The following is a 24800-nucleotide window of genomic DNA, read 5'->3' as shown; positions in this document are numbered from 1 at the left end:
TGCAAGCACCCGTGATGCACTTGAAATGAAACCCTCTTCTGTGGTGGTGTTCTGGATGTAAAAGGGTGGAGGTGTTTACGTGACTCTGGATCCAGGGGAGTGAATCCAACATCTGATTTGTACACTGTATAAGTAGAGGAAATAATTTTCAAATAAGGATGCCAGCTGCTGAAAGAGGGTATTCACTGCTAGTAATGAAAAACAGATTAGGAAGGCATTATTTACACTTGATAAATCAGAGATGGCATCAAAGAGAGCTAGTATTACAAACTATTAATGAAAGACATAATAATGAAACAAATCACATAATAGATCACAACGAAGTGATTCAGTGTAATGAATACTGATACTAAGTAAGTGAACTGTGCACTCTAGGGATACAATTTTAAATCCATTCGAGTGTGCATTGTAGCAGTGTAAGCAAAAAGAGCACTTTTAGAAGAAATTTACTCTGTTCCTTTGCTCACTCAGATCACATCCACACTTTACCAGCTCTTCCTTTGATGATGTATAAGGCAGATAAAAATAAAAATACCTACCAAGACCTGTTATTTTTATTATTTTCTGAGTCAAAGGAACCACTGAAATCTCATCACCCATGCAGATATTGGCCAACATTCTTCATTTCAAATAATAATGTGAGTAAATTTCAAATAATAATGTGAGTAAATAAACATTAAGGGTAGGTCCTGCCTAACTAACCTGATTTCCTTTTATGATAAGATCACCCGTATGGTAGACCAAGGGAAACCAGCTGATGTGATTTTTTTGGACTTCAGCAAGGCTTTTGACACGGTTTCCCATAGGATCCTACTGGACAAAATGTCCAGCATACAGCTAAATAAAAACATCATACGATGGGTGAGCAATTGGCTAACGGGCAGGGCCCAAAGGGTTATGGTGAATGGCGCTGCGTCAGGCTGGCGGGCGGTCACCAGTGGGGTCCCTCAAGGCTCCATTTTAGGGCCGGTACTTTTCAATATTTTTATAAACGATCTGGATGTAGGAATAGAAGGCATTTTGAGCAAGTTTGCTGATGACACCAAACTTGGAGGAGTTGTGGACTTGAATGAGGGTGGAAAGGCCTTGCAGAGGGATCTGGATAGGTTGGAGAGCTGGGCGATCACCAACCGCATGAAGTTCAATAAGAGCAAGTGCCGGGTCCTGCACCTGGGACGGGGAAACCCTGGCTGCATGTACAGACTGGGCGACGAGACGCTGGAGAGCAGCCTAGAAGAGAGGGATCTGGGGGTCGTGGTAGACAACAAGTTGAATATGAGCCGGCAGTGTGCCCTGGCAGCCAGGAGGGCCAACCGTGTCCTGGGGTGCATCAAGCACGGCATCGCTAGTAGGTCGAGGGAGGTGATTGTCCCGCTCTACTCTGCGCTGGTGCGGCCTCACCTCGAGTACTGTGTGCAGTTCTGGGCACCACAGTATAAAAAGGACATGAAACTGTTGGAGAGTGTCCAGAGGAGGGCTACGAAGATGGTGAAAGGCCTGGAGGGGAAGACGTACGAGGAACGGCTGAGGGCACTGGGCCTGTTCAGCCTGGAGAAGAGGAGGCTGAGGGGAGACCTCATCGCAGTCTACAACTTCCTCGTAAGGGGGTGTCGAGAGGCAGGAGACCTTTTCTCCATTAACACCAGCGACAGGACCCGCGGGAATGGAGTTAAGCTGAGGCAGGGGAAGTTTAGGCTGGACATCAGGAAGGGGTTCTTCACAGAGAGTGGTTGCACACTGGAACAGGCTCCCCAGGGAAGTGGTCACTGCACCGAGCCTGACTGAATTTAAGAAGAGATTGGACTGTGCACTTAGTCACATGGTCTGAACTTGGGTAGACCTGTGCGGTGTCAAGAGTTGGACTTGATGATCCTTAAGGGTCCCTTCCAACTCAGGATATTCTATGATTCTATGATTCTATGATTAAACATACTAAAAAGCCAGACATTTAATTGATTATAAATTTATTTAATTCTTATTATTATAGGAAGCACATTGCTGCTACAAAGTGTGGTAGTGCCTTAAAGGTGAAACATGTCTAAAATTCAGACCTTCATACAGATATAAAATTTTGGAGGTACTAAGGGTGGGGTCTTTGATTAAGCAGAGAGATGCCTTATGAAACAAATACACAGTATATGTATTCTGATCACATACATGAAACTTTGAGTGTAACTCATGATTTCATTTCAGACTCATCTGTATCCTAAACTCTTCCTCAGTCAACTTGGTCAACTCTGGCAATATGAAAGTTTACCAAAACAAACATTGATCTACTTATTAGATATTCACGCATTTGTAGCTAAATATTTTTCTATTTATTGTGCATTTTCAAAAAGAACTAGGATTTTTTGAAGTAAAGGCATTCACACATATAGGCTTAGAAAGTCCAATGGATGTGTAAGAATGGGCACTGTAAAAATATGCAAGCTGAACAAGGAGTTGCCTAAGTTACCTGGTAAGCTATTGCAATGGTAGTGATAATAGATGATGGAAAAGTCTCTCTTAAAGGTTAGTCTCTCTTAAAGGCTTAGCTGAGGTTCTGGCTCAGCCACAAGATTTTGCAATCAAATGTCAGTTGGAAACTTACTGACACCGAGTGAACTCCTGAATAACACATTCTTTATTCCTGGCAGTTACATACATTGCTATCTTGTAGGAAAAGGATGTAATACATGGTAAGTCTAAAGAGTTGTGCAGTTTGTTTGGAAAATTATTTTGAGGAGATATAAATTTTAATAAATGTTGAAATTGAAAAATTTATCAATTTAATAAATATTGACAGATTTGACCCAAGCTAAATTGAAATTATTCACAAATTATTACTGAAATTAAAATGTTTTAACATGTTGCTACACGTCTACCATCATGAATGCTCAGCTCAAGTCCACAGTGCTGTGCTACAGATCTCAATTTATGTTTTCTAAATTTCAGTCATGCAAAATTTTTGAGCAGCTCTAATTGGATTGGAATGCAGTGTTCACATTAGACATGTTTAATTTACTGTGATGTTTTTAATGCATTGTTTTGACATTCCTTCAGAGTAATTACAATACCTTCAGAATTATAAAATACAAGTAAATCAAATAAGCAGGAATTTAGAGAAGCAGTACACTCAGAAAGAATCAGAAAACAAGGAGCTATGGATAAAGTTGCACCACAGTGCTGCCTTCACTTCCATCTTCAGCAAGCCACCTAAAGAGAAAAGCATAGAACATGTTCATAGATACAGTATATTCAGATGGCGTGTAGATGCCTTTTAGGGGCATGGTTTAGTAGTAGACTTGTAGTGCTAGGTTAATGGTTGGGCTTGATGATCTTAGAGGTCTTTTACAATCTAAATAATTCTATGTTTCTATATATAAAACTTAACAGACAGACAAAGGGCTTGCTTCTGCACCTTTCCATTTCTTTCTAAAAGTTTCAACATTGACTTATACAGGAGGAGTAACCAATCTGAAGAGTCGTGTTTTTTTTTTTTTCAGTATCCATATATGCATAATATTAAAGTAACTGTATAACTATATTAAATATACATACATTTTATATGTAGGTTGCATAAAAATAGGTGATGAGTAGATTGTTTCATTGAGTGGTAAAAATCAGGATGTTTTAGAGTAAGAGAGTATGTTCTGTGATAGCAAGCTATTGTCCATTTATTCCATACCATGGACTGTTTATTTCTCATACCTCCTTGGCTTACAAAATACTGAGCCATATGGTGGGCCTTAACCATGCTCCATATGACCCTACGGGGGTTTTACCATTGACTATACCAGAAACCAACCTGAATGTAAAACTCAGATAGACTGATTAACTGGAATAATGAAGGCAATAACATTCACTTTTAAAGAGATTTTCCAAAGCTTCTGCTTCTTTTAATGCTTCTGCAAGGCTTTTGCCAGACTAGCTGATGTCATTTCTACTTAGTAGCAAGTATGGGAGGAATTCCCAGCTGGTATAGCATTAACGTAGTTCACATCTGAAATTGCACTGTTAAACAGCTGGGAGATACGTTTGAAGCCAAACAGTTCCAGGCTGCAACATAACTAGTCTTGCCAGATAAAATGCCAAGTTAGTAAAGGATACAGAGCTCCTTTCACATTTCTCAATGATGAATGTCTTTTAGAGACAGCATTTGTGTCAGAGGATATGAGAGGAATCTTTGTTTGTTTGTTTGTTTTGGTGGGGTGGGTGTGGGAGGAGAGAAAATAAACCCATTCCCTATTTACCCAGTAGGATATGACATAAGCATTTTGTGCAAGCAGGAACAGGTACATGTACTTATAGTTTCCAGTATCTCAGGAGTGTCCCATAGCTTCTGGGTCAGTGAATATTCTGGGGTGCCATGATGACAGAAAGCATCTTGGCAGAAAAAAATCTGGGGGTCCTGGTGGACACCAAGTTGAACATGACCCAGTGATTTGTCCTTGCAGCAAAGGTTGCTAATGGTATCCTGGGCTGCATTAGGCTAAGTGTTGCTAGCAGGTCGAGGGAGGTGATCCTTCAACTCCACTCAGCACTGTTTGGCGAAGATGACCTCCAGAGGTCTCTTCCAACCACTCAGTGATTCTATGACATCAGTTGAAAATCCTCTCATGGATTGTTGCACACCTGAGTGATATTCTGATCTAAGAAATTTTGCTCATGCCCATTAACTTAAATTTAGGTATTTAGAAGATTAGAGCACATGTTTGGAAGATTTTTTATGGAACCTACATGAAGACTTTAGTGCAGTGCTGTGTAGAGATCTATTCTGAGATATTGCATGACATTAATCATGTTTTGTAGAGCTGGCCCCTGCAAGCTGCAGACAAGGCACTGTCAGGTACTAAGGGCTTGAAGATTCTGTTGAGGCTGCTAACATTCTGCATTCTCATGACTTAGATTGTAGAGTCTAACTGATTATCCAGGAATAAATAAATAAAATTAAAATAAGTACATACATGTATATGTTGCTTTTTTTTTTGGTTTCAGGTTTGAGATTTGACTTTGATGAATTGTTAAGTTTACAGAAACATTCTGAAGAATTAAATTAAATATTCTTGGCTACCATTTCTGTTTTCAGATCACCAGGCAACATCCCTCTTCCTAGATATTGAAAACTTGTAAGATTTCATACATCTCTGCTCTCCAGATGCATTAAAATTTTATTTTACACTTAGAAAGACAAGAATGTGTTTGCTTCTGTTGTTTACTCTGAAATGCATTAAGCTGCAAACTGTATGCTGTAGTGGATGATCACCCCAAATATACCTTTAAATCTAAACTCCAACTTCTGAAAGTGTATTGTTTCAGTTTGACACAGACTAAAGTGGATCTTCCCTTTGTACATTAGAACCTATTTACCCTAAAACCCCTTTATCCGAATAAATTTCTAAATTTACCTCTAACATGTCATTGTAAAAAAAAATTCTGTTATCTTTATTACATTCAGCTGAACATAACTTAGACCTGTACTACCAAACAAAAAGTGACTTCTCCAGAATTATATCTATACTGCCATATCCTACTATCCACCCACCATCCCTTATTTCCAATGTCTGTGTTCTCTCATGTCTGTGTACATATGATATGCTAGTCAGAGCTACATATGTGCTTATACTCATGCAATGGTTCACCAGACAGCTTCTACCTCATGAAAATGGCATACTACTATCTTCTCTCAGCAAAGGCACTCAAATACTTCTGTCTCTTCTATAGCCATCCAGTTTTAATAACATGGAAAAATATAATGTCTTCCTCTAAATATTCTTCTGGCAAATCAGATGAAAATGGTCAAAAGTTTCAAAAGTTACTGGGGATGGACTGATAGAAAAACAGCATGGTTTCAGAATTCGTACTGTTTTAGGAAACCAGAAGAGAAACAACTGAGAGACTAAAAAGACCACTAGTTGTTATGAAGAAAACAGCACCTACAGAGTAATAATGAACTGATCTACTGACCTGTTACAGTTGAAGCAATACACTGAGTTCCTAGATGCATCAGTGATTTCTACTTTTTCTAGAAACCAGCCACTTCCTGTAAAACAATGAAGAAAAGACAAATTTGATATAACCAAAACACATATTAATCATAAGGAATGTTTCTGATTTCATTTCCAAACCCTGTGTGGTTCAGCATTTTCAAATGGACTCAATATCAATAATAAAACTGAAAAGTCGATAATTCAAATTACTACCAACTTCTCTCCATTTTATGGAGGAGGTCTTTGATGTTATTGACAGAAAATATAAAGGAAAAAATTATTACAGCTTAACTTAGTTTTCCACATGGAATGTAACAGGTATAAGGCAAATGAAACAAAGTGCATGGTAATATCAAATACATTCTTGAAATCCCATTTTGCCCTTTTCTGTAGTCTGAAATGCACTCATAGTACACCCCTGAAATGATTTGATCTTCAGTGTCTACCAAACCAAAAAAAAAAAAAAAAAAAAGGATGGACTTTATTAGTAGATGTAATTTCATTAATGATAATCTAAGAACAGAATAACAGAAACTCTATTACTCCTTTCTAGTTAATGTGTTTATACCTATATAAACCAGTTGATGAACTTGAATTTCTCATTTTCTCTATCAGTAATGATTCAGAATAACATCTCAATTTTGGGCCAAAATTCATATCTGTTTTTGCTTTAAGAATATATTTAACTACTATAGTCAACAAGTTTGTTGTGTGAAAGATACCATCATTCTTATGCTGTAGAATTTTATTTTACACAATATTAAAATATGAAGGTTTTTAAAATAAAACTTTATTATACACAAATGCAATGTTTGTGATGATGTCTTTAGTTGTGTTTGCCAATGCAAACACTTAATGACAACATTTAAAAACCAATTAGGATCGTATTGCTAGCAGCTGAAAACCTTTTGGTATTCTTTGCATGTTCTAGAGATAAAACACTATATTCTAACAAATGATTTTGGTTTTCAAATATTTGGAAAAACTATCATGTAGGCTAAATATATATACATATAATTTGTAAGTAGGCTAAAAACACAACATAAAATATTTTGCAAACTGTACCAATGTAAATAAAACATAAAGGCATGGCACTGTTTTTCCCCTTCCATGGACGTTTTCAAACAATTATCTAGTATAACTAGGCCATAAAGGTGTCTACATTTTTCATCTTCAATCCACAGGAGTCATTTATTGAAATTGTGAAATACTTTTGGAACTCCTTTAATGAAATTTTGTGAATGCTTTAATATATCGTAGACTCTACTTGGAATATATGACCTTTCCTGAAATCTCTGTAATTCAGAGTCATGATTATTACCAATAAAAATTTACAGTCCCTCAAATTTACACAGCACTTTATAAACAAATATTAAGCCATGTTTGCTCTCCTGAAAAGTTTATAATCTAATGCTTTATCCTTTATTGACATAACTCCAGCAGACCTCACTGAATGCTCTAGGTATGGAGAAATCTAGAGGCAGCTAAGAAAGATTAGCAAACAGATGAAACATTTCAAAGAGGTGTTACCTTTGAGGAGACTTGTGCAGATTACAACTGACAAGACAAAAGACATTTGGAGATAATTTCAGAGAAAAAAATAGAGGAAGAAAGTCATGGATTTAACATGGATCTACACACACCAGCTGTGCTAGGAAGGCACTATGCAATGTTGATCAGGACACAGAGAGTACAGATAATCATGTTGTTGATGGTTTGGGACCCAGAAATTGCAAGTTTAATGTGTATTTCCCCTGCAGGCTTCTGTGCAATTCTCAGAGCACCAAAAGTCTTCTGGTGTAGAATTCCCCAGTGTTAAGCTGAATTGTGTGTATGTACAGTAGCTAACACTAATAAGATGAAATTCAGCAGGAGGATTTTATTTCAACAGATTATATATGTGTATATAAATGTAGTTTTCAGTACCATCACATGTATGATATGATATGATATGATATGATATGATATGATATGATATGATATGACATATATACTTTTGCCTAAAAAAGATTTGCCAGTTGCAGAATTTTGTTTGGCACATCCTAGGTATGCTGCACTCTTGATGCCTTATTAATAAATAAGGTTTTATTAAACCTAAGTGCATTTCTTACTTACCAGAGTGGTTTAGTAAAACTCACCTGATTAGATTATCTCAAAACAATGAGACCTTTGTGATTCAAGCTGTACATTGCCTGCAAATTCTATTTATATATTTCTATCTTTCAAGGTTTTAATTTCATATCATCACTAAATGTAAGTTCCAAATGCTGTATGCCCTAATCTCCTATCTTATGTTTTGGTAAATTCAGGTATTAGAGATTATGAGATACACTGTACATAGAAACAGTTTCCATCATCATGTCTGGGTTCAGACTGTAGCTGCCTCCTAATTTAAAATCAGGTCAAGATCTAGCGCAGTCCAGTGCTCTGCTTATAGTTTAGCTCTCATAAGAAGAAAAGCTACATGTGTCACGGTAATCCTATGTTGTTCAACACATCTAATAAAAGTTTTGGCTGAAGAATAAAGCTTTCAGAGATACATACTAACCATATTTCCTCTCTGCCAGCAATAAATAAATAAATAATATAAAGTCAAGGTAAAGTGGTAAAGTCAATGAAAATGTGATACAGTGATAAAGATAGGGGTGGCAAGAGCAGTCAAAGCAAGAAAAGCACGAGAAGTCAAAGAAAGAGCAGTAAAACTGACCTAATTTGTATCAAGATTTGTATTAGCTAACTGTAGCAATAGCATGACTTCAAAGACCTTCCAAATGTCAGGCAGATATTCAAGCAGAAGATTTTTACAAGCCCATTGAACACATGCAGTATACTTACCAAATCCTTTCCCATCATGACCAATTTCAATGGAATGTAAGCATCCTATTTTTTTTGTCTTAATCTTGAATGTATCAACCTTTAATATTAAAATACAGCCAGTTATAAAAAGTTACATACATACATTTGGAAATTTATACCTTTGTTAACGCCAGTTTCAGGACTAATTCAAATGTAATAATATCAGTTTGAAATAGATGGGTGACACCTGGTATGGTTTATTTTCCTTAGCAAAGGTCTTTGGTAGATCCTCTCTATGCTTTACAGTAGGACAATCTTATAGCAGGACAATTTATACGGTAGAGTGGACAAATCTTAAAGAATGAAAATCCATATCTTTTTCCCAACTTTCATATATCAAAGTATTTTTACTAAATGTCATGAATTCTCAGTTGATATAGCCTTCTAAAATGTTTTCAGTTTATTATACATAAATATATGTTCAAGAATGCAAAAAAGAAAGGCTTGTACAGCATTTGCCATTTTATCTCCCACATATTATATATTTTCTTCAGATCCTTTTTTTCCATAAGACATTTCTTAAAGATCTCACTGGTTTACATTGATTTAGCTAGATTGTTAATTAGCTAATAATACAATTTCTATGTATTTACTCTTCTTTTTCAAAGAACAATGATACCTCCTGTGTAGTACTAAGCAAAAGGAAGTATTACTCAAGACACTTATTTGCTCCTTGTGCTTTTAGGTAACTAGTTTATTAATTTTCTCAGTATTGAAGTCAATACATGATGATATCCTCAGACACTTTAGCTGAAAAAAAAATTGAACCAAACTGCACATAAAAAGATGCTTACTATTGCTGGAAATAATGAAGCATACCTCATATGGAAGATATCTTAACTGGAGTTTTACTTATTCAGTCATTACCTTTCAAGAAATCCACAGGAGAAAAATGTGGGAAATATATTTATTTCTTGATACATAAGGGTCACCATCAGAGGTGGTGAGTAAATGGAACAGTTCCTTTGCCAAAGTAATATGTTTATTAAAAACAGAAGAACATTCTGTTAAGGTACTAGGATACCTTACAGAGAATCAGCATTCTTAAGCAAATATTTATAACTGAACTACAAATATCTGAATAGAATCATAGAATCATGGAATCAGAACCAGAGAATGGCTCACATTGGAAGGGATCTTAAAGATCATCTAACTCCATCCCCCCGCCATAGCCAGGGATGCCGCCCACCAGATCAGGTTGGCCAAGGCCCCATCCAGCCTGGCCTTGAACACCTCCAGGGATGGAGCATCTGTAACTTCTTTTGGCAACCTCCACCACCCTCTGAGTGAAGAATTTCCTCCTAATGTCTAGTCTAAATCTATCCTCTTTTAGTTTAAGACCATTCCCCCTTCTCCTATCTTTATCTACCTGAGTAAAGAGTCCTTCTCCATCTTTTTTATAAGACCCCTTTAAGTATTGAAAGGTCACAATGAGGTCTCCCTGGAGCCTTCTCCAGACTGAACATCCCCAGCTCTCTCCAGCCCTCTGATCATCTCTGTAGCCTTCTTCTTCTTCTGGATGCACTTTAACAGATCCACCACTTTCTTGAGATGGGGACTCCAAACCTGGATGCAGCACTCAAGGTGGGGCCTCCCAGTGGCAGAGTAGAGGGGGACAATCACCTCCCTTGACCTGCTGGTCACTCTCTTTTGATGCAGGCCAGGACACAGTTGGTCTTCTCCATTTTGTTTGGTTATCCAAACAAAACTTTCCATTGTAAAGTAATCCAATAGGATATCAGAGAATGATGTATTCTCAAACATAATATTCAAAATTTGTGTAACACCAAGGAATATTGCACATATATGCACATACACGAGTAATGCATGCTGTGCATTGCAGATCAACGAAACACGTAACAGAGCAGATGAGCGGATGCAATATGAGGATGTGTTTGGGAGTAACAACAACAGTTAGTCATTGTCAGTTACATATATCAGAGGTAAAATGTCCTTTGGTTACTCTGGTGAAAAGCTAACCACAGAAAGAGCTGTCCATATCTCATCTAAATACATAGAAAAGAAGATAAATGCCTGAAGTTTCATAAAAGTCTTGCATAATTTAATACTTACTTTCCCAATCCAGAAACAGACAGAAATCTATATCCTCACCTTTCCTCTTTCAAAGGGATCCTGATGCTCCAGTGACTGAGAGAGCTGAAACACCTCAGATTTGTCCTCATCCCCAAATAAAATAATATGCACATTGGCATCAGTTCCTGCTCCCCTTTTGTCACCTGTGTATACTTTAATAGTATACTCTGTCTGATTTTCTGCTTGACTTCCTTCTTTATTTAAGTTTTTATCTGTGCCATTCTTTTGTTTGTCTCCTCTAATAATAAAAGATACCGGGATTTCTCTCTGTATTTCTGGCTTATTTGGATCCAAAGAAAATGTCCTGCAAAACAAAAACCATATATTTTTGTGGTAAGTAATCTATATATTAAATCAAAAAATCCTATGAGTTTACATGGGACAGTGGAAGATGGACTTTTTTAAAAAAATCTGTTGACTGACCCACTGTATGACAGTCTTTTTAATCCAGTGCCTGCTCAGTGTTCTCTATCAAAAACAAACAAACAAACAAACAAATAAATAAATAAATAAATAAAATAGTGCTCTCTAACTACAAAATGACTAGCTTCTCGTATAATACTTACTCATTCACTTCAAAAACATAGATAGGATGATTCTTCACAGATTCTTTCAAATGCAATTTTTTAATGTCCAGTTTGCAGTCTAAAAACAAGAAAATAAAATATAGTGAAAATGTTTTACTGTGCATCCAAGAATTAAGTAAAGTATTAAAACATCATTTATTAATTCATTTATGTATAACAACGATTGTCTATAAAATCCTGGAATCATTGAAACATTTCTTATTTTCACAGAATCACAGAATTTCTAGGTTGGAAGAGACCTCAAGATCATCGAGTCCAACCTCTGACCTAACGCTAACAGTCCCCACTAAACCATATCCCTAAGCTTTTGTTCCTATTTAACACCTCTACACAGAAGTTTAGAAGTATTTCCCTTGTCTTGGTGAAGCAGAGGAGTGCAGCGGGCATGCAGAACACATTTAGCACAACTCAGGCAGGCTCATTTGAGAAGGAAGAGAAGGAATATGTATCTGGTGCTTCCTCCTCAGTGACTGGTTGACAAAAGGGTTGGAACTCCATTCCATGTGAAGTATAAAGATTTATAGAATGACAAGTATGAAGGAAGTTCAACAACTCAGTGTAAACCTCTTCTGTATAAGAAAGATTGCTCTTTGAACTGCAATTTTGAATTTTCTGCTGGGGGCTTCAGCTATTTGCTGTCTATGACACTGGCCACTCTTGCCACTAGCTAGTCACTAAGACTGCTTAATTTCTCTTTTCTTCTATCATTCCTTGCAGCTCTCTTCAGCAAAGTGTGTCCCAATGTCTTCTCCTACTAAGTCCCTTTTATTATATATCAGTAGGAGTTAAATAGGATCAGGCTCCTCTGGAGGAATTCAGGACATGGTGTTACACTCGTGATCTGCCCAGACAGTGCATGGAGACATTCAGAAGCTTGGGGATCTCAAAATCTCAAACCATGCATGCAGTGAGGGAAGAGCCACCTGATCCTAAAAAAAAACAGCTCTGATTGTAGAAGCAGCATAAATATAGAAAATCAATACATTGCCTGGGATGACCAGTCCTGCAGGGTACATTTGATTTCAGACACTAAAGAGCTTTTGCGCTTGGGGATTTTTGGTTCAAAGTCTACATCCAAACAATTCAATAAACCTCTAGACACAATGTGGACACCCTTACTCATCCAAAGTGCTTTATCATCTAAGTAATTCTGTTGGAAGAAATGTATTATACACCTGTCCAATCCTTTCTTCATAACACACACAGCCAATGAGCCTCAAAGTCCCTCCTTTGTGAATCATGTTTTCAAACCTGACTGGAAAAATCTTGCCTGTCATGTTCTCTGTGGTGCCCTTTGGCAATGTGTAATTGCCATATTCAATGACTGTCAGTGAGACAGATGACTGTAGTTAACTTTCATGGCTGAAACTGCAGGAAACAAATGTAGTCAGCCCTCAATAGCAGTATGACAGGGCTGCCCCTCCCCTTCCCTATCGCACTGTAATATTTGCAGCTCCATGTCGTGCCCCCTCTGAAGACCTTAGTTCAAGCAGATCATGCTCTGGTGCAGAAAGTGTTGACCACCCAACCAGCAGGTACATGTTGACCACCCAAATGTCTTTGATATTTATATGCATTTTTCAAATTTGGTTGAAGCTCGGTGGTGAGTTTAGAAGGTTATTATGAGGAGCCAGCAGACAGACAAGCAAGACAGACAAAGTAGAAATGTATAACCCTTGCTTTCCTAGAAACCTGTCTACAAATGGTCCACTGCAATACATAGTAAGTAACAATACACAATTATATAAGAAATTTCATTAAAGGAATTTATAAAAACATTTACAAAAAAATCATCCTTAGAATGAATTAGTAGCATGATAACCATCCTAAAGATGAAACAATGGAATTTGGTGGCAAAGCTACCATTCATCACATTTAAAAGAGGTACACTCTCACCCCACCCCACCATCCCCCCAAAAAATAAAAAGTTACAATAAGAAAACAGAACAGCTGGAGAAAACAATAAAAATAACTGAATCACAGAAAGACAATTAAATGATACTAGTTTCTTGCTTGAGTTATAATTATTCTCCTGTATTGTATATTAATAGGAGAACAAAATTATTTATCCTGATTTTTATTTCTTGTTTGTAACGGAATAGTTTACTTTCTTGATGCAGTAATTATACAGCTTTCAGCTCCAAGGATTTAAATGCAACAAAATGTAGGATTTTGCTTTATAAAATTTTACCTTTTTAAAAAATAACCAAAGGAAATTAATCTGAATTTATCTCTGGTGGTGACTGTATTGCTCTTAAGAGATTATCTGTGTGATTCGCATCACTGACTTTAGAGAGCAGCAAAAGTACTTTACCTGTTTTACTGCTGATTAAAAGAACAACTTTGTCCAGTTCTCCCAGTTCGACAGCATCCACAATAACTAGAAATGACTAAAATAAAATTGTTCAATATTACAATCTTAAACAATATTATTTTAAGTATAGAGGAAAAAGAATGTGTAGGAAGTACAAGTATGGATTAAAGGATAAATTTTAAGTAACTTTAATTTTAAATACAGAGTACCTCATGGCTCTCTTCCTGCTGGACATTCTCCAATGACCAGAGAAGGGATCTGTCCCCTGTGTCTCCGTATGTACCATATATACACGCAGTCATACGCACGACATTTCTCACAGTCAAAATATTTCTAGAAAATACTGTTAGATGATATTTAACCACTGCAAAATCAAGCAGAAAGAGATCACTTTAATACCATGTCACAGCCTTGCACAGCTATTTGACAACATAGCAATGCACAGTCAGATGGAATTAAAAATTACACTAGATACTTGACAATGATAGTAATCATTGTCTTATCACACACTTGACATAATAGTTAAATTCACTTTTTAAATATTTTTCCTTACTTTTGTCCTGTAACTATAAATATTGGTAGTGCTGACAACCTTCAATGAGAGAAAAACATGCCAATACTTTATGCTGATTTTCACAGTTTCACATTATGGAGAAATTACCGCAAACAGCTAGTTACCTTTTTCTTTTTAATGCCAAATGACTAATAGATTAAATCCTAATAAGTTTCAGATTCATCAAACACCTTTGGGGTCTTTACAAAGACAGAATATAGCTAGGGAGACAAGTCCTTCAGAGCACCTAAATTCCTACTTTGAACTTTATTATGATGGAGCACATCCTCTGACTATGGAGTCAGCCCAAGAAGACAAGTCTATCTGGACTGAAGTTGTCACCCATGATTTTGTGCAGTTTGTGATTTATGCAATAGTTATAGTTATTTAACTGAAGACAAGATGACAGCATCTGAACACCTTTAAAAGTAAATGCATTCACAAAGCATCTGTTTATATTCTACCCTGGTAGAAGGGGATGAATCCTGACCTTGCAGAATGCTTCTGCAGAAAGTGGTTCAAAGCTTAGATCAGGACAGCATATATTAGCAGATTACCTGTATCCTTTCGAAGTCAAGAAAAGAAAAGAAAAGATCACAAGCTGTTATATCGGCTTTCAGATCTAATGATCATATGAAATACCGAGTTCAGTACAAGAACTAGTTCTCTTCCATGAGCCTTGCCTTGTTTCCCCAGCATCAGCAATAACAGAGAGAGAACAGACTCTTGTTGCATGCATACTGTAGTGGAGCAGGTGCATAGTAAGAAATTCAGAGTGACAGAGAGGTACATAGCTTTACCTGTAAAGTTAAAACTTAGAAAAAGCCCAGGAAATAGCTAAGTTTAAACAAAAAATAAAATTAAGTTTAAAAAAAAAAAAAAAAAAGGAAAAATATTTAAAATAAAAAAGCCAGGGAACTGTCCTGCAGCATCTGCATGTGGCAGGCAGAGCCATCAGCAGTCCCAAACATGGCAAATTATGAATCAGATCTGGGATACATCCTGGTGGTCCAGCTGGGAACAGCTGGGCAAAGGGCCAAAGACAGAACTGGACACAAGGCTACAGCATTTGTCCTAAGTCTATTCAGAAGATGGGGCCAGAGACAGGTCTAAAGGCTGGTGCTTATCTAATGCAGCTCAGGCATGATCTTAAATGGATGCCCTATGCTCATGTGCAGAAGGGGCATGACTAGAGGTCAGGTCTCGGTCCCAGGTCCCATACTTCCCAGGGCAAGTAAAAGCTATTGTCTTATCATGGCCCTGACACACTGTAGTCAATTAAAGTTAGAGTTAAATGAACTTTGGAACAGATTATACGGGGGTTAGAACTGGCAGAGTACTTTTTAAAAAGAGAAGCAATTGAAGGGAACTGATGTAGGCCAGGGAAGAGGGCTAAAATCCTCAAACGGTGGTCTTTGTTCAGGTAGTGGGATCAAACCATTATAGGTGTGGGCAAATAAGCTTTTATCTCTGTAGTGAATTGAATAGATTGGAGGGAGGAAAGATGAAGGGAAATCTCTGAAAAGAAGTTACATCCAATAAGGACAATACATATATGAATGTTACAACTCTGGTAATTTTATAAAATTCCAATGATTTCATAATCTCTGTGTGAATTATGACGCTATTTTTACCTTGTGAAAATAATCAGTTATTTGAAAGTAACATAATGCATTTTTATTTTACCTTTTCACTAGTTCATTGTTTTGCATTAAATGCTACAGTAGTGTAAAATTCATTCACCTTCTGTACAACCCTGTGAGAGAGCACTGTTTTATCCCTGGGGATTCTTGAGGTGCAAGCATCTCAAAGGAAGGTACGCTACAGAGAATCTATGCATATACTCAGTTGGAGGCCTCTCCCCATTAATATACCCAAAGGCACATATGGACTGGTACATAGCCAGATCTCCAGGGCTTGCAATGTAATTTATCAGCTGTATTTTGATGGCTTCAATTAGCCATTAGGATATGCTTCATCACAGTCCCAAGTACAAAATGAAAAAATGGAAAAGACAACTGAGAGATGAAATTCTAAGGCACTCTATGAATGACAGTATACTGAGCTGTATCTGAAATTCAACAGCACACAGCTTCTCACTTAAGGTGATTATGATCAGCTGCTTTCCATTTCAATTAGCACAATACTGGTTTTCCTTTTAGCTGAGAAAAAGAAAAACGAAGAGAAAATAAATTAGATTTAGAAATCTGGCAGAGAAGCAGATCTGTTTTGCACAATAAATTTCAAGCAGGTTTGTGTGTAAAGGATCGCTTTGAACTCCATGTGTGCAACCTGCTGTGGAGCTGCTTAAAGCTCTCTTGGACATAAAATGGCAAAGATTTGGGGAATGTTTCACACTGTCCTATTTTTTTTTTTCCTTGTGGTTACAAATCCCTCACTGAACACTTCTAAACCCTATGTGGAAAGAAATAAATGCAACGGAGATGACCTTTTTGTTTGCTTGTTCTTTTACATGAACATATAGATAATGTTACTTATTCCTTATTTGTGATTTTTACCTCTTGATCTCAAAGTATATTACAAAGAAGGAAAATATTACAAACTCCCCTGCTGCCACTAGCCCACCTCCCAACCCTCCAAACAAACAAACAAACAACAACAACAACAAAGAAAACACAAGGGATAGGTAAGTAATTTTTTCAACCAATAGGTCAGTGATGGAACCAGAGTAAGAATCAAGGTCATTAGGGCTCCAGTCTCACTGCCTATTTATCATCCATGCTGCATCTTTCTCTCACTTTCTGTGTGCATGTATAAGTACCCTCTATATATCTGCATGTGACAGTGATCTGTCTTTTGCAAGGGGTACAGTCATGTTTTTATATTAATCTGAAGGTCCTTGTTTCAATCTTGTGTATAGGAGACCAAAGCCATTAAGCCCTACTCTGTATTCGTTACTGCACAAGTCTTTGTTTCAAGTGAAAATAACAGCTCTAAGCAATACAAAATCTAAAGCTTAAATATGAAATTTAAATTTTCAGTTACAGTCAAAATATGAAAAGAAAAATAAATAAATAAAACCCACCAACCTGTTAATTCTACTCAGATTTTTTTTTGCATGCTTACATTTAGAAATATATAAACATCTCCCTGAAACTGGGCCATAAATTCCAGTTCAAAGTGTATTGGAATAGTTCATATAACACTGACTTATTCTGAATAATTGACTTATTCTTTACTCAGATAACTCATTTGTCTTCTGCATAAAACTCAGGCAGAAATGATTTCAATGATTTCAAGTATCATTACTTGGTCTGTTTATTAAATTGAGAATTGTTTGGCAAATGGTAGCATTTAGTAAGTATCACATTATAAACGCATGGAAGGTAAAGTAGACTTTAGGTGAAAGGATATCTTTTATTTTGCTTTACAAAGATTATATGTAAGACAGTTGAGCTAATTGTAACAGACATAAATATTTGGAGTATATAAAGGCAGTAATGATGTTTAGTTTGGGGGGGGAGGGCTTGGTGGTGGTTGTATTTTCTTGTTTGGTTGGGTTTTGTTTTGTATAGTTTTTAGTATTGTTGTTGTGTTTTTTTTGTTGTTGTTTGTTTGTTTTTTTTTTTTTTTCTCCCAAGAATCTTTGTGTGCAACATACAAAAAGAAAAAAAAAATCAGTTAATAAAAAATGAGCTAAAAAAATTGTATTTTTAATGTCAGTAATATGAGCCACTGAAGACTAAATACAGGAGAACAGAAATATTATGATATTGCAAGAAAAGAATATTTCTTACCACTATTCTATGTAGCTTATAATAAAGTTTCTGTGCTATCAACTGAGCATTGCATTTCACACTTTATGGTACACAGGCATTAAGCTGAGTGAATATCATTTTCCTTCACACATTTAAAATTCTTATCCACGCTTTATTTATCATTAAATAAATACAACAAAATTTTCTGTTTTGATAAAGATTCCAATTGTAATATTAGGATGTGTTAACTTCCTGTACCACTCTACTACCTTAATGTACATTTATACCTACCAGAAAGTGTTTCTTTTAATGGCCACTCTACAGGGAATTCAATCCATCTGTCTCCATTAAGAGAAAGAGGAAGTGTTTTATTTATAGTCAGGCTAAAGGTATCCAGGGTGGATGTGTTCTGCATTTTAAAGTGATGAAGAGACAACTGTGATATGCTGTTTTCCAAACTCTGGAGTCCAAGTCTCACTTTATAAACCATCCCCAAATCAGATGGTAAATATATCTAGGAAGCAACAAAACTACAAGTTAGTGTCCAAAAATAAACATAGATACATGTGTAGGAGAGAGGAAGTTTTCTTCTCGGGGATCAGCACTGACCTAGCCCCATCTGCATCAGTACTAGTTCTGTAAGTCCCACTGAGTTCCAAAGCAGCACAACCAGGTTGACTTTAGGCACTTACGGGAAAAAAATAACTTTATACTCCAGGGGCATTCATTATAATTATTCTATCAAATTCATATTGCACACTACACTGATATTTAAATGTAAATACTTGATGTCATTTAAATTGATAAGCATTATTAAATATGACAATTTGTTAACATTAAAAAAAAAAAAAGAATATACTTGATCATCATGAACTTGAGAAATCCAAAACTTTAAAATGAAGTATGCAACCCAAAATTTCAATTCTGATTTTCTCGATTATTTAAAGAATAATATCTTCAATATTTTCAGCATGTATATGATTATCTTTCTTTAAAAGGAAAATCAAAGAATATGCAAATATAGACAAATCTATATATTATTTTACATCATATGTTATTTGGTTCTTAGCCTGATGTTCCACTTTGTTTTCCATGGAAACCGGATTTGACTTGCCGTTGCTTCCATAAAAAACCATAACCAACTTGGATATATTTTCTGACAACTTTTCAAAGTCTTTTTTTGTTTCTTCTTGATGTTTGGTGAAATAAATTCTCCATCTGCCTTCTGAACAAATAAAATAAGGAAAATAGAATGAAAAAAAAAAAAAGATTAGAAGGTGTTCCTGATTTCATATGTTAACCAAGGTACCTGAGGTAATATTCCTAAGATGTGTCTTAGTCTAAATGGGGAGCATTTAAGTGTAGATCAGCTCCGTAAGTATGTTGACATTTCTTACTATCACAGAAGGGAAACTAATGTCAGCACCAGTAAATGTAATGCCATATTGTGATGAAAATATTTTCATATTATTATTTCAAAACTGATGAATAAATCAGTAGATGCAATTGTGAGAGCTATACCTGAATTCATGTGCTCTTTTCCTAAAGGCCAGGCAGAAGTGCTCTTCCTCTCCTGAATTTCTAATTAAAAAAGATTGAAGACCAAATTAATACTTTTGTAAAACCATGTCTAAATGATAATAAATGTCTGCATGCCTACCGAGGCAAATGACTAAGTATAGTATCATTTAAATTGATTTAACTAGGCAGTGTACAATGTAATTTTCTACTTAAACACCATCTCCTACATATTAGTATATTTAAAGAACTGATTCTACAGCTAGCACTTTACTATGGAATGGTTGTAACCTGAAGATTCAAGTATTTTTCATTTTAAAACATTTCTGTTTCATTTATACAATTTATGCTCAGAACTAATGGGATTCTTTTAATGCCCATTTTAGGAGTTGATGTTCCTCCCACTGACAGCATCTCCCATTGGTTTCAGTGGGACTTATTAAAGACCAAAACTACTATTGGTATAGATGAATTGGTATATTTGTTGGTACAGACAGTATAGACCAAAGTCTTCTTTCAACCACTTTCAACCAAGCTTAATTTGCCATTTATTGTATAAAAAAAAACTCACAGAAAATAAATACAATACAATACAATAAAATAATCTTCTACCAAATAAATGTATTCTTGGAGAAATAATCAAAAGGGTTTTTTTTTTGTTTGTTTGTTTTTCCCCCCCCTTCTATTTTCTTTGTGTGTGTGTGTGTAAAACCATATTGTATAACCTTATATACACTAAATATACATTACATACATGCAATGGTGCCCAGTGCCAGGACAAGAGGCAATGGGCATAAACAGGAACTCAGGAGGATCCCTCTGAACATCATTTCTGTGGGAATCATTTCTGTGCTATGCAGGTGGTTCAGCACTGACACAGGTTGTCAGTTGTTGAAGATCAGAGATCTTCAACAGCCATCTTAACAGCCTGCTCTAGGTGTCCCCACTTGGCATCAGCCAAATGAATGCCCAGTTTCTGGGAAAAACTACCCTAACATTGTGGCATAAATCATGTTAAACAGTCTTGAATACAATGGTGACGCATTCTCCACTGCTTAAACAGAGTTTGCCCTACTATCCACCCCACTTTTCCTATGCCTATCAAATGGCAAGCAGAAGCATTTGAAGCTTTAAAAAGTGTTTGTAAGTTCCAAAGTAGAAGTAAAACTTGCCGATGCAGCCATTGCCTCCACTGTAAATCTAGATTAACAAAACACATATTAACCTCTTGCAAATAGTGGTTATCAAATAGTACTAAAAAGCAACTAGAACTAATGTGTTCAGACACATCTATTCCCTATATAATGACATGCTTTATTGAAATGTTTTATACCATAACTTGTTTATAGAAGCAAATCACATAGGTCCATTCTTCAGTTTGGAATGAATTTCTTAACAAATGATAGTTTCAAAACAATACTGACCTGTGGCATTCAGAGTTACTGAGTTACTTTTTCCATCACGTCTGTCTTTAAGCCATGTTTGAGCAATGAACAATGTTTCTTTCCCAGCAGCTGCTGAGTCTTTCACAGTAATCTTCTCCAGAAGCCAGTCAGAGCCTTTTCCTTTCTCAACCACCATCTTTTGCAGAGTCCCAATATCTACTGCTTCTACTCGAAAAACATCTACCTAGAACATTCAGAATTAAAAAGATGAAAGACATGAATAGAGAAACAGAATGATCAAACTAAGTTAGCACTGTATTTTGAAATATGAAAGTGAGAGGAAAATCAGGATTTTTTTTCCCGGTAATTCAATATATACCGACAGAACCAGAGATGACACGTTTAAAGACACAAAGCTCCTGCATTAAGCAGGACTCGCTCAGTGATTCTGTAATCTACTGCTAAAACAATTCCAACTCCAGACCAATCCACTGCTCATGCTCATTTCTTGAGAGATTTTCATAACCAAATTTCACATTTAAAGATGTGGAACAACATTTTAAATATTTCTTACTTTCAATAAGATAGACTAGCCATGTCTCTCTTTTGAGGGATGAAATGCAGGGAATAAGAATGGCAGAAATAACATTTTATTCTCTGAGGAAAGAATGACAAACTTGGTCCCAGATTTGAATCAATATAGGATTAGTTATAATAATTATTATATATAATGAGAATATATATATATATATAATTAGTTATAATAATAATTTAATTTAATGAGAATATCAGAAAAAAGCTTATAAGCTTAGGTTAGTTATAATATTCCTTATATGTCAAAAAGTCCACTATCTTTTATTTATTTTTTTAATGTTAATAACACTCATGAAGGATCCCTAAAGAAAATGTTGAGCTGTCAGATATTAAATATTGCCACAATATGTGATTTTGGCTGATTGTGTCTCACACCTACTTTCTCAGCTGGAAAGAAGAGATTAATTTCTTGGCATAGAGATCTTCCAAATGCTTTGCTTTGTAGAGTTATGAATTATCATCTCATTTCTATTAAGGTTCATAACTGGTAAAAATTAGTATTTTTTGGAATATGCTACATGATTTATTTATAAATATGTTTTTGAGGAGATTGAATCACAATAATGATAACTGAATCCTATGAAGTCTTTGTCTAATTCACCCTGAAGATGCTTGTCCAGACCAACATGGTAACAATCTTTATTCAAAGGATTATACAGAGACTAAACAGAGAAAAACTGAACTCTTGCACCATCAGCAAGAAGTTCCAGGTGAAGAACTGATGAAAGATTTGAGCAGCCTGATCAGCTTGCAACATAACCACAGTATCACAGAATGGTTGTGGTTGGAAGACCTCCAGGAGGGAGATTTCACAATCTCTCTGAGCAACCTGTGCCACTATTCAGTCACCCAGTACTCCAGGTGCAGCCTCACCAACCCTGAGTAGACAGTAAGGATCAGACAGTAAGGATCATCACTCTTGACCTGCTGGTGATACTTTGCTTAATACTGTCAAGAATGAGACCCTCCATGAGTTAAAATATTGAGTTTGAAAATGCAGATATAAATATATAAATATAAAAAATATATAAAGGCACCCATATATATTATATATATATATTATATATATATATATAAATAAACCACAGAAAAATTGCAAACTTTTTTTCTTCAGATACATTCTTGTTGGGAAAGTTTTTGTTTTTTTTTTCCTATTTTTTCATTAATATATACATGCAAACATGTATGTTGGGAACAATGTCTTTAATAGTTTCCTAAAAATAATTGCTAACCTGATGTTGACTTACTCAGTGGCTTCATCTAGACTGAAAAACAGTGTTATTCAAAAGCTGCTATGGTGCATCATCTAACCATCAGTTTTTACTAAGTCACCTCCGTGTTATCGTGTGAAAGGAAAATGAGAACAGCAAGCTGACAATGATTTTAAGGAAAAAGTGTTAAACAGGCACTTGAATTGCTGTACTTCCTTATGATGACTCAAGGTTATCAGCTGCTCAGGGAATTTAGACTGGCAAAAGTGTAAGATGGAAGTGAAGGTTTTCAGGATAGTGATGCACTTCAGCAGCAGAGTAAAAGGGCTGAAATTTTAGATAGAATGTGAGACCTTAAGGAAAGAGGCTCCTCTACATTTTCCATAGTTAAGTCAAAAAAGCAGCATTTAGTGTCAACACCACAATTATGTATTATTATCTACTGGATTTATTTGATGACTGAATCCACTAATCTGAATTCTGAATTTACCTTAATTATGATACGAGTTTCATCACTGTTTTATTTTGTCTTTAACTGTATTGGTAAAGGTACAGTATTATGCTTGAAAAAGCATATTCAGTAAGTGTAGGCTTGCTACACTTTAAAAATAAACTGTATTAAAAATACACAAAGATGGAACATCACAGAACCAAAGAATCACAGAAGGGTCAAGGGACCTCTGGAGGTCATGAAGTCCAAGACCCCTACCAAGCAGGGTAACCTAAAGCACAGGGTCACATCCAGATGGGTCTTGGTTATCTCCAGAGAAGACTCCATAGCCTCTCTGGGCAAACTGCTCCAGTGCTCTGTCACCCTCACAGTAAAGAAGTGTTTTCTCATACTCTGCTGGAACTTCTTTTGTTTCAGTTTGTGCCTAACACGGGTAAAAAACATGAGTGAAAATCACAGGTAAACTCAAGAAAGAAGAATACAGACCTGTCTCTGATAGTAAAGAAATATTTTAAGTCTCCAAATGTGAAAATGTATATTAAAAATACTCCTCTCTTCTTGCAAATGTTGATCTTATATTAATACAAAGTACAAGAATTATTTTATTGGAAACATATGAAGAAGTTTCTGTCAGATTAGAATAGTTGTTAAAATAGAATTCTTTTTAAGGGAAAAGAGTTATCTACAAGATGACTAATTTAGTGACACTACCATCACCATCTCCAAAAAATCTGTTGTCAGTGATCCACTTTTGGAAAGGAGAGAGACTTAGGAATAAAGAAACATACAGAGAATATTCTGCAAACTGCTAGACTTGTGCTATCTCCTATCTCTTAAAATGTAGGCTAGATGAGTTTGACTTGCACTCTGCTTGACTGTTAGTAAACTCTACTTGCACTCTGCTTGACTGTTAGTAAACTTTATTAAACTAGAAATTTCTTCACACAGTATTGGCTAAAGTATTTGTACACTGATATCTCTAGTGTGCATCTGAAACCATTTAATAACTCAGGTGCAGCACATACTTTGGGTTATTCATAACCTAATCCAGCCACAGATAACACAAATTTTATATTGGCAATGTATGAAAGATATATTTTGGCTGAATAACCATCTGTGAAAACTCAACATTCAGTCTGCAGTAGACATACTACCTCAGCATTTGCCAATGTTTAATCTAAAACTGTCTATTTTGAAGCATGTAAAATCTCAGAAATCCATGGTAAAATCTTCAGAAAATTCACCCATCTAATAAATTACAAGCTGAAAAATTATTAACTAGATTGGGAATTGTGACAACTGGGGTAAATGCACCTCACAGACAAGATTAATTTTTCTCTTCATATGTTGTCAAAAGTCAAAAGTCAAAAAAAAAAAAAAGTTAGTTAAAAAAAAGCAGCAACTATGATTGTTAGATAGATGAACAATTTGCTAGAGATGATTTATTCACCAAACTTAATCCACTTTTTGTAAACTGTCTGCAAAGTGACAGATTATGACATATATTTCATTACAATTTTAACAAATTCAATCGTTATTAATAATTTAG

At 35.7% G+C, this 24800-nt stretch overlaps 1 protein-coding gene across 3 annotated transcripts in view; it reads right to left on the bottom strand.

Moving 5' to 3' along the window:
- Positions 1 to 1947: 1947 nt before the first annotated feature.
- RP1 (RP1 axonemal microtubule associated) overlaps positions 1948 to 24800 on the bottom strand; it is a 188800-nt gene continuing 165947 nt past the window's right edge. For all 3 annotated transcript variants that reach the window (XM_068671868.1, XM_068671870.1, XM_068671869.1), the window contains 11 exons: positions 21035 to 21239; positions 19614 to 19673; positions 19139 to 19317; positions 18384 to 18606; positions 14030 to 14184; positions 13821 to 13896; positions 11486 to 11564; positions 10938 to 11223; positions 8805 to 8883; positions 5947 to 6022; positions 1948 to 3195 (listed from right to left, as the gene is read on the bottom strand). In XM_068671868.1, the coding sequence (XP_068527969.1) occupies positions 3141 to 3195; positions 5947 to 6022; positions 8805 to 8883; positions 10938 to 11223; positions 11486 to 11564; positions 13821 to 13896; positions 14030 to 14184; positions 18384 to 18606; positions 19139 to 19317; positions 19614 to 19673; positions 21035 to 21239 (1473 nt within the window). In that variant the 3' untranslated portion in view covers positions 1948 to 3140. The remainder of the gene's footprint in view (positions 3196 to 5946; positions 6023 to 8804; positions 8884 to 10937; positions 11224 to 11485; positions 11565 to 13820; positions 13897 to 14029; positions 14185 to 18383; positions 18607 to 19138; positions 19318 to 19613; positions 19674 to 21034; positions 21240 to 24800) is intronic.

This window comes from Anas acuta, chromosome 2 (genome assembly GCF_963932015.1).
Source record: "Anas acuta chromosome 2, bAnaAcu1.1, whole genome shotgun sequence".
Classification (NCBI taxonomy): Eukaryota; Metazoa; Chordata; class Aves; order Anseriformes; family Anatidae; genus Anas; species Anas acuta.
Note: the sequence above shows the minus strand (reverse complement) of the source record. Positions and strands in the feature narration are given on the sequence as shown.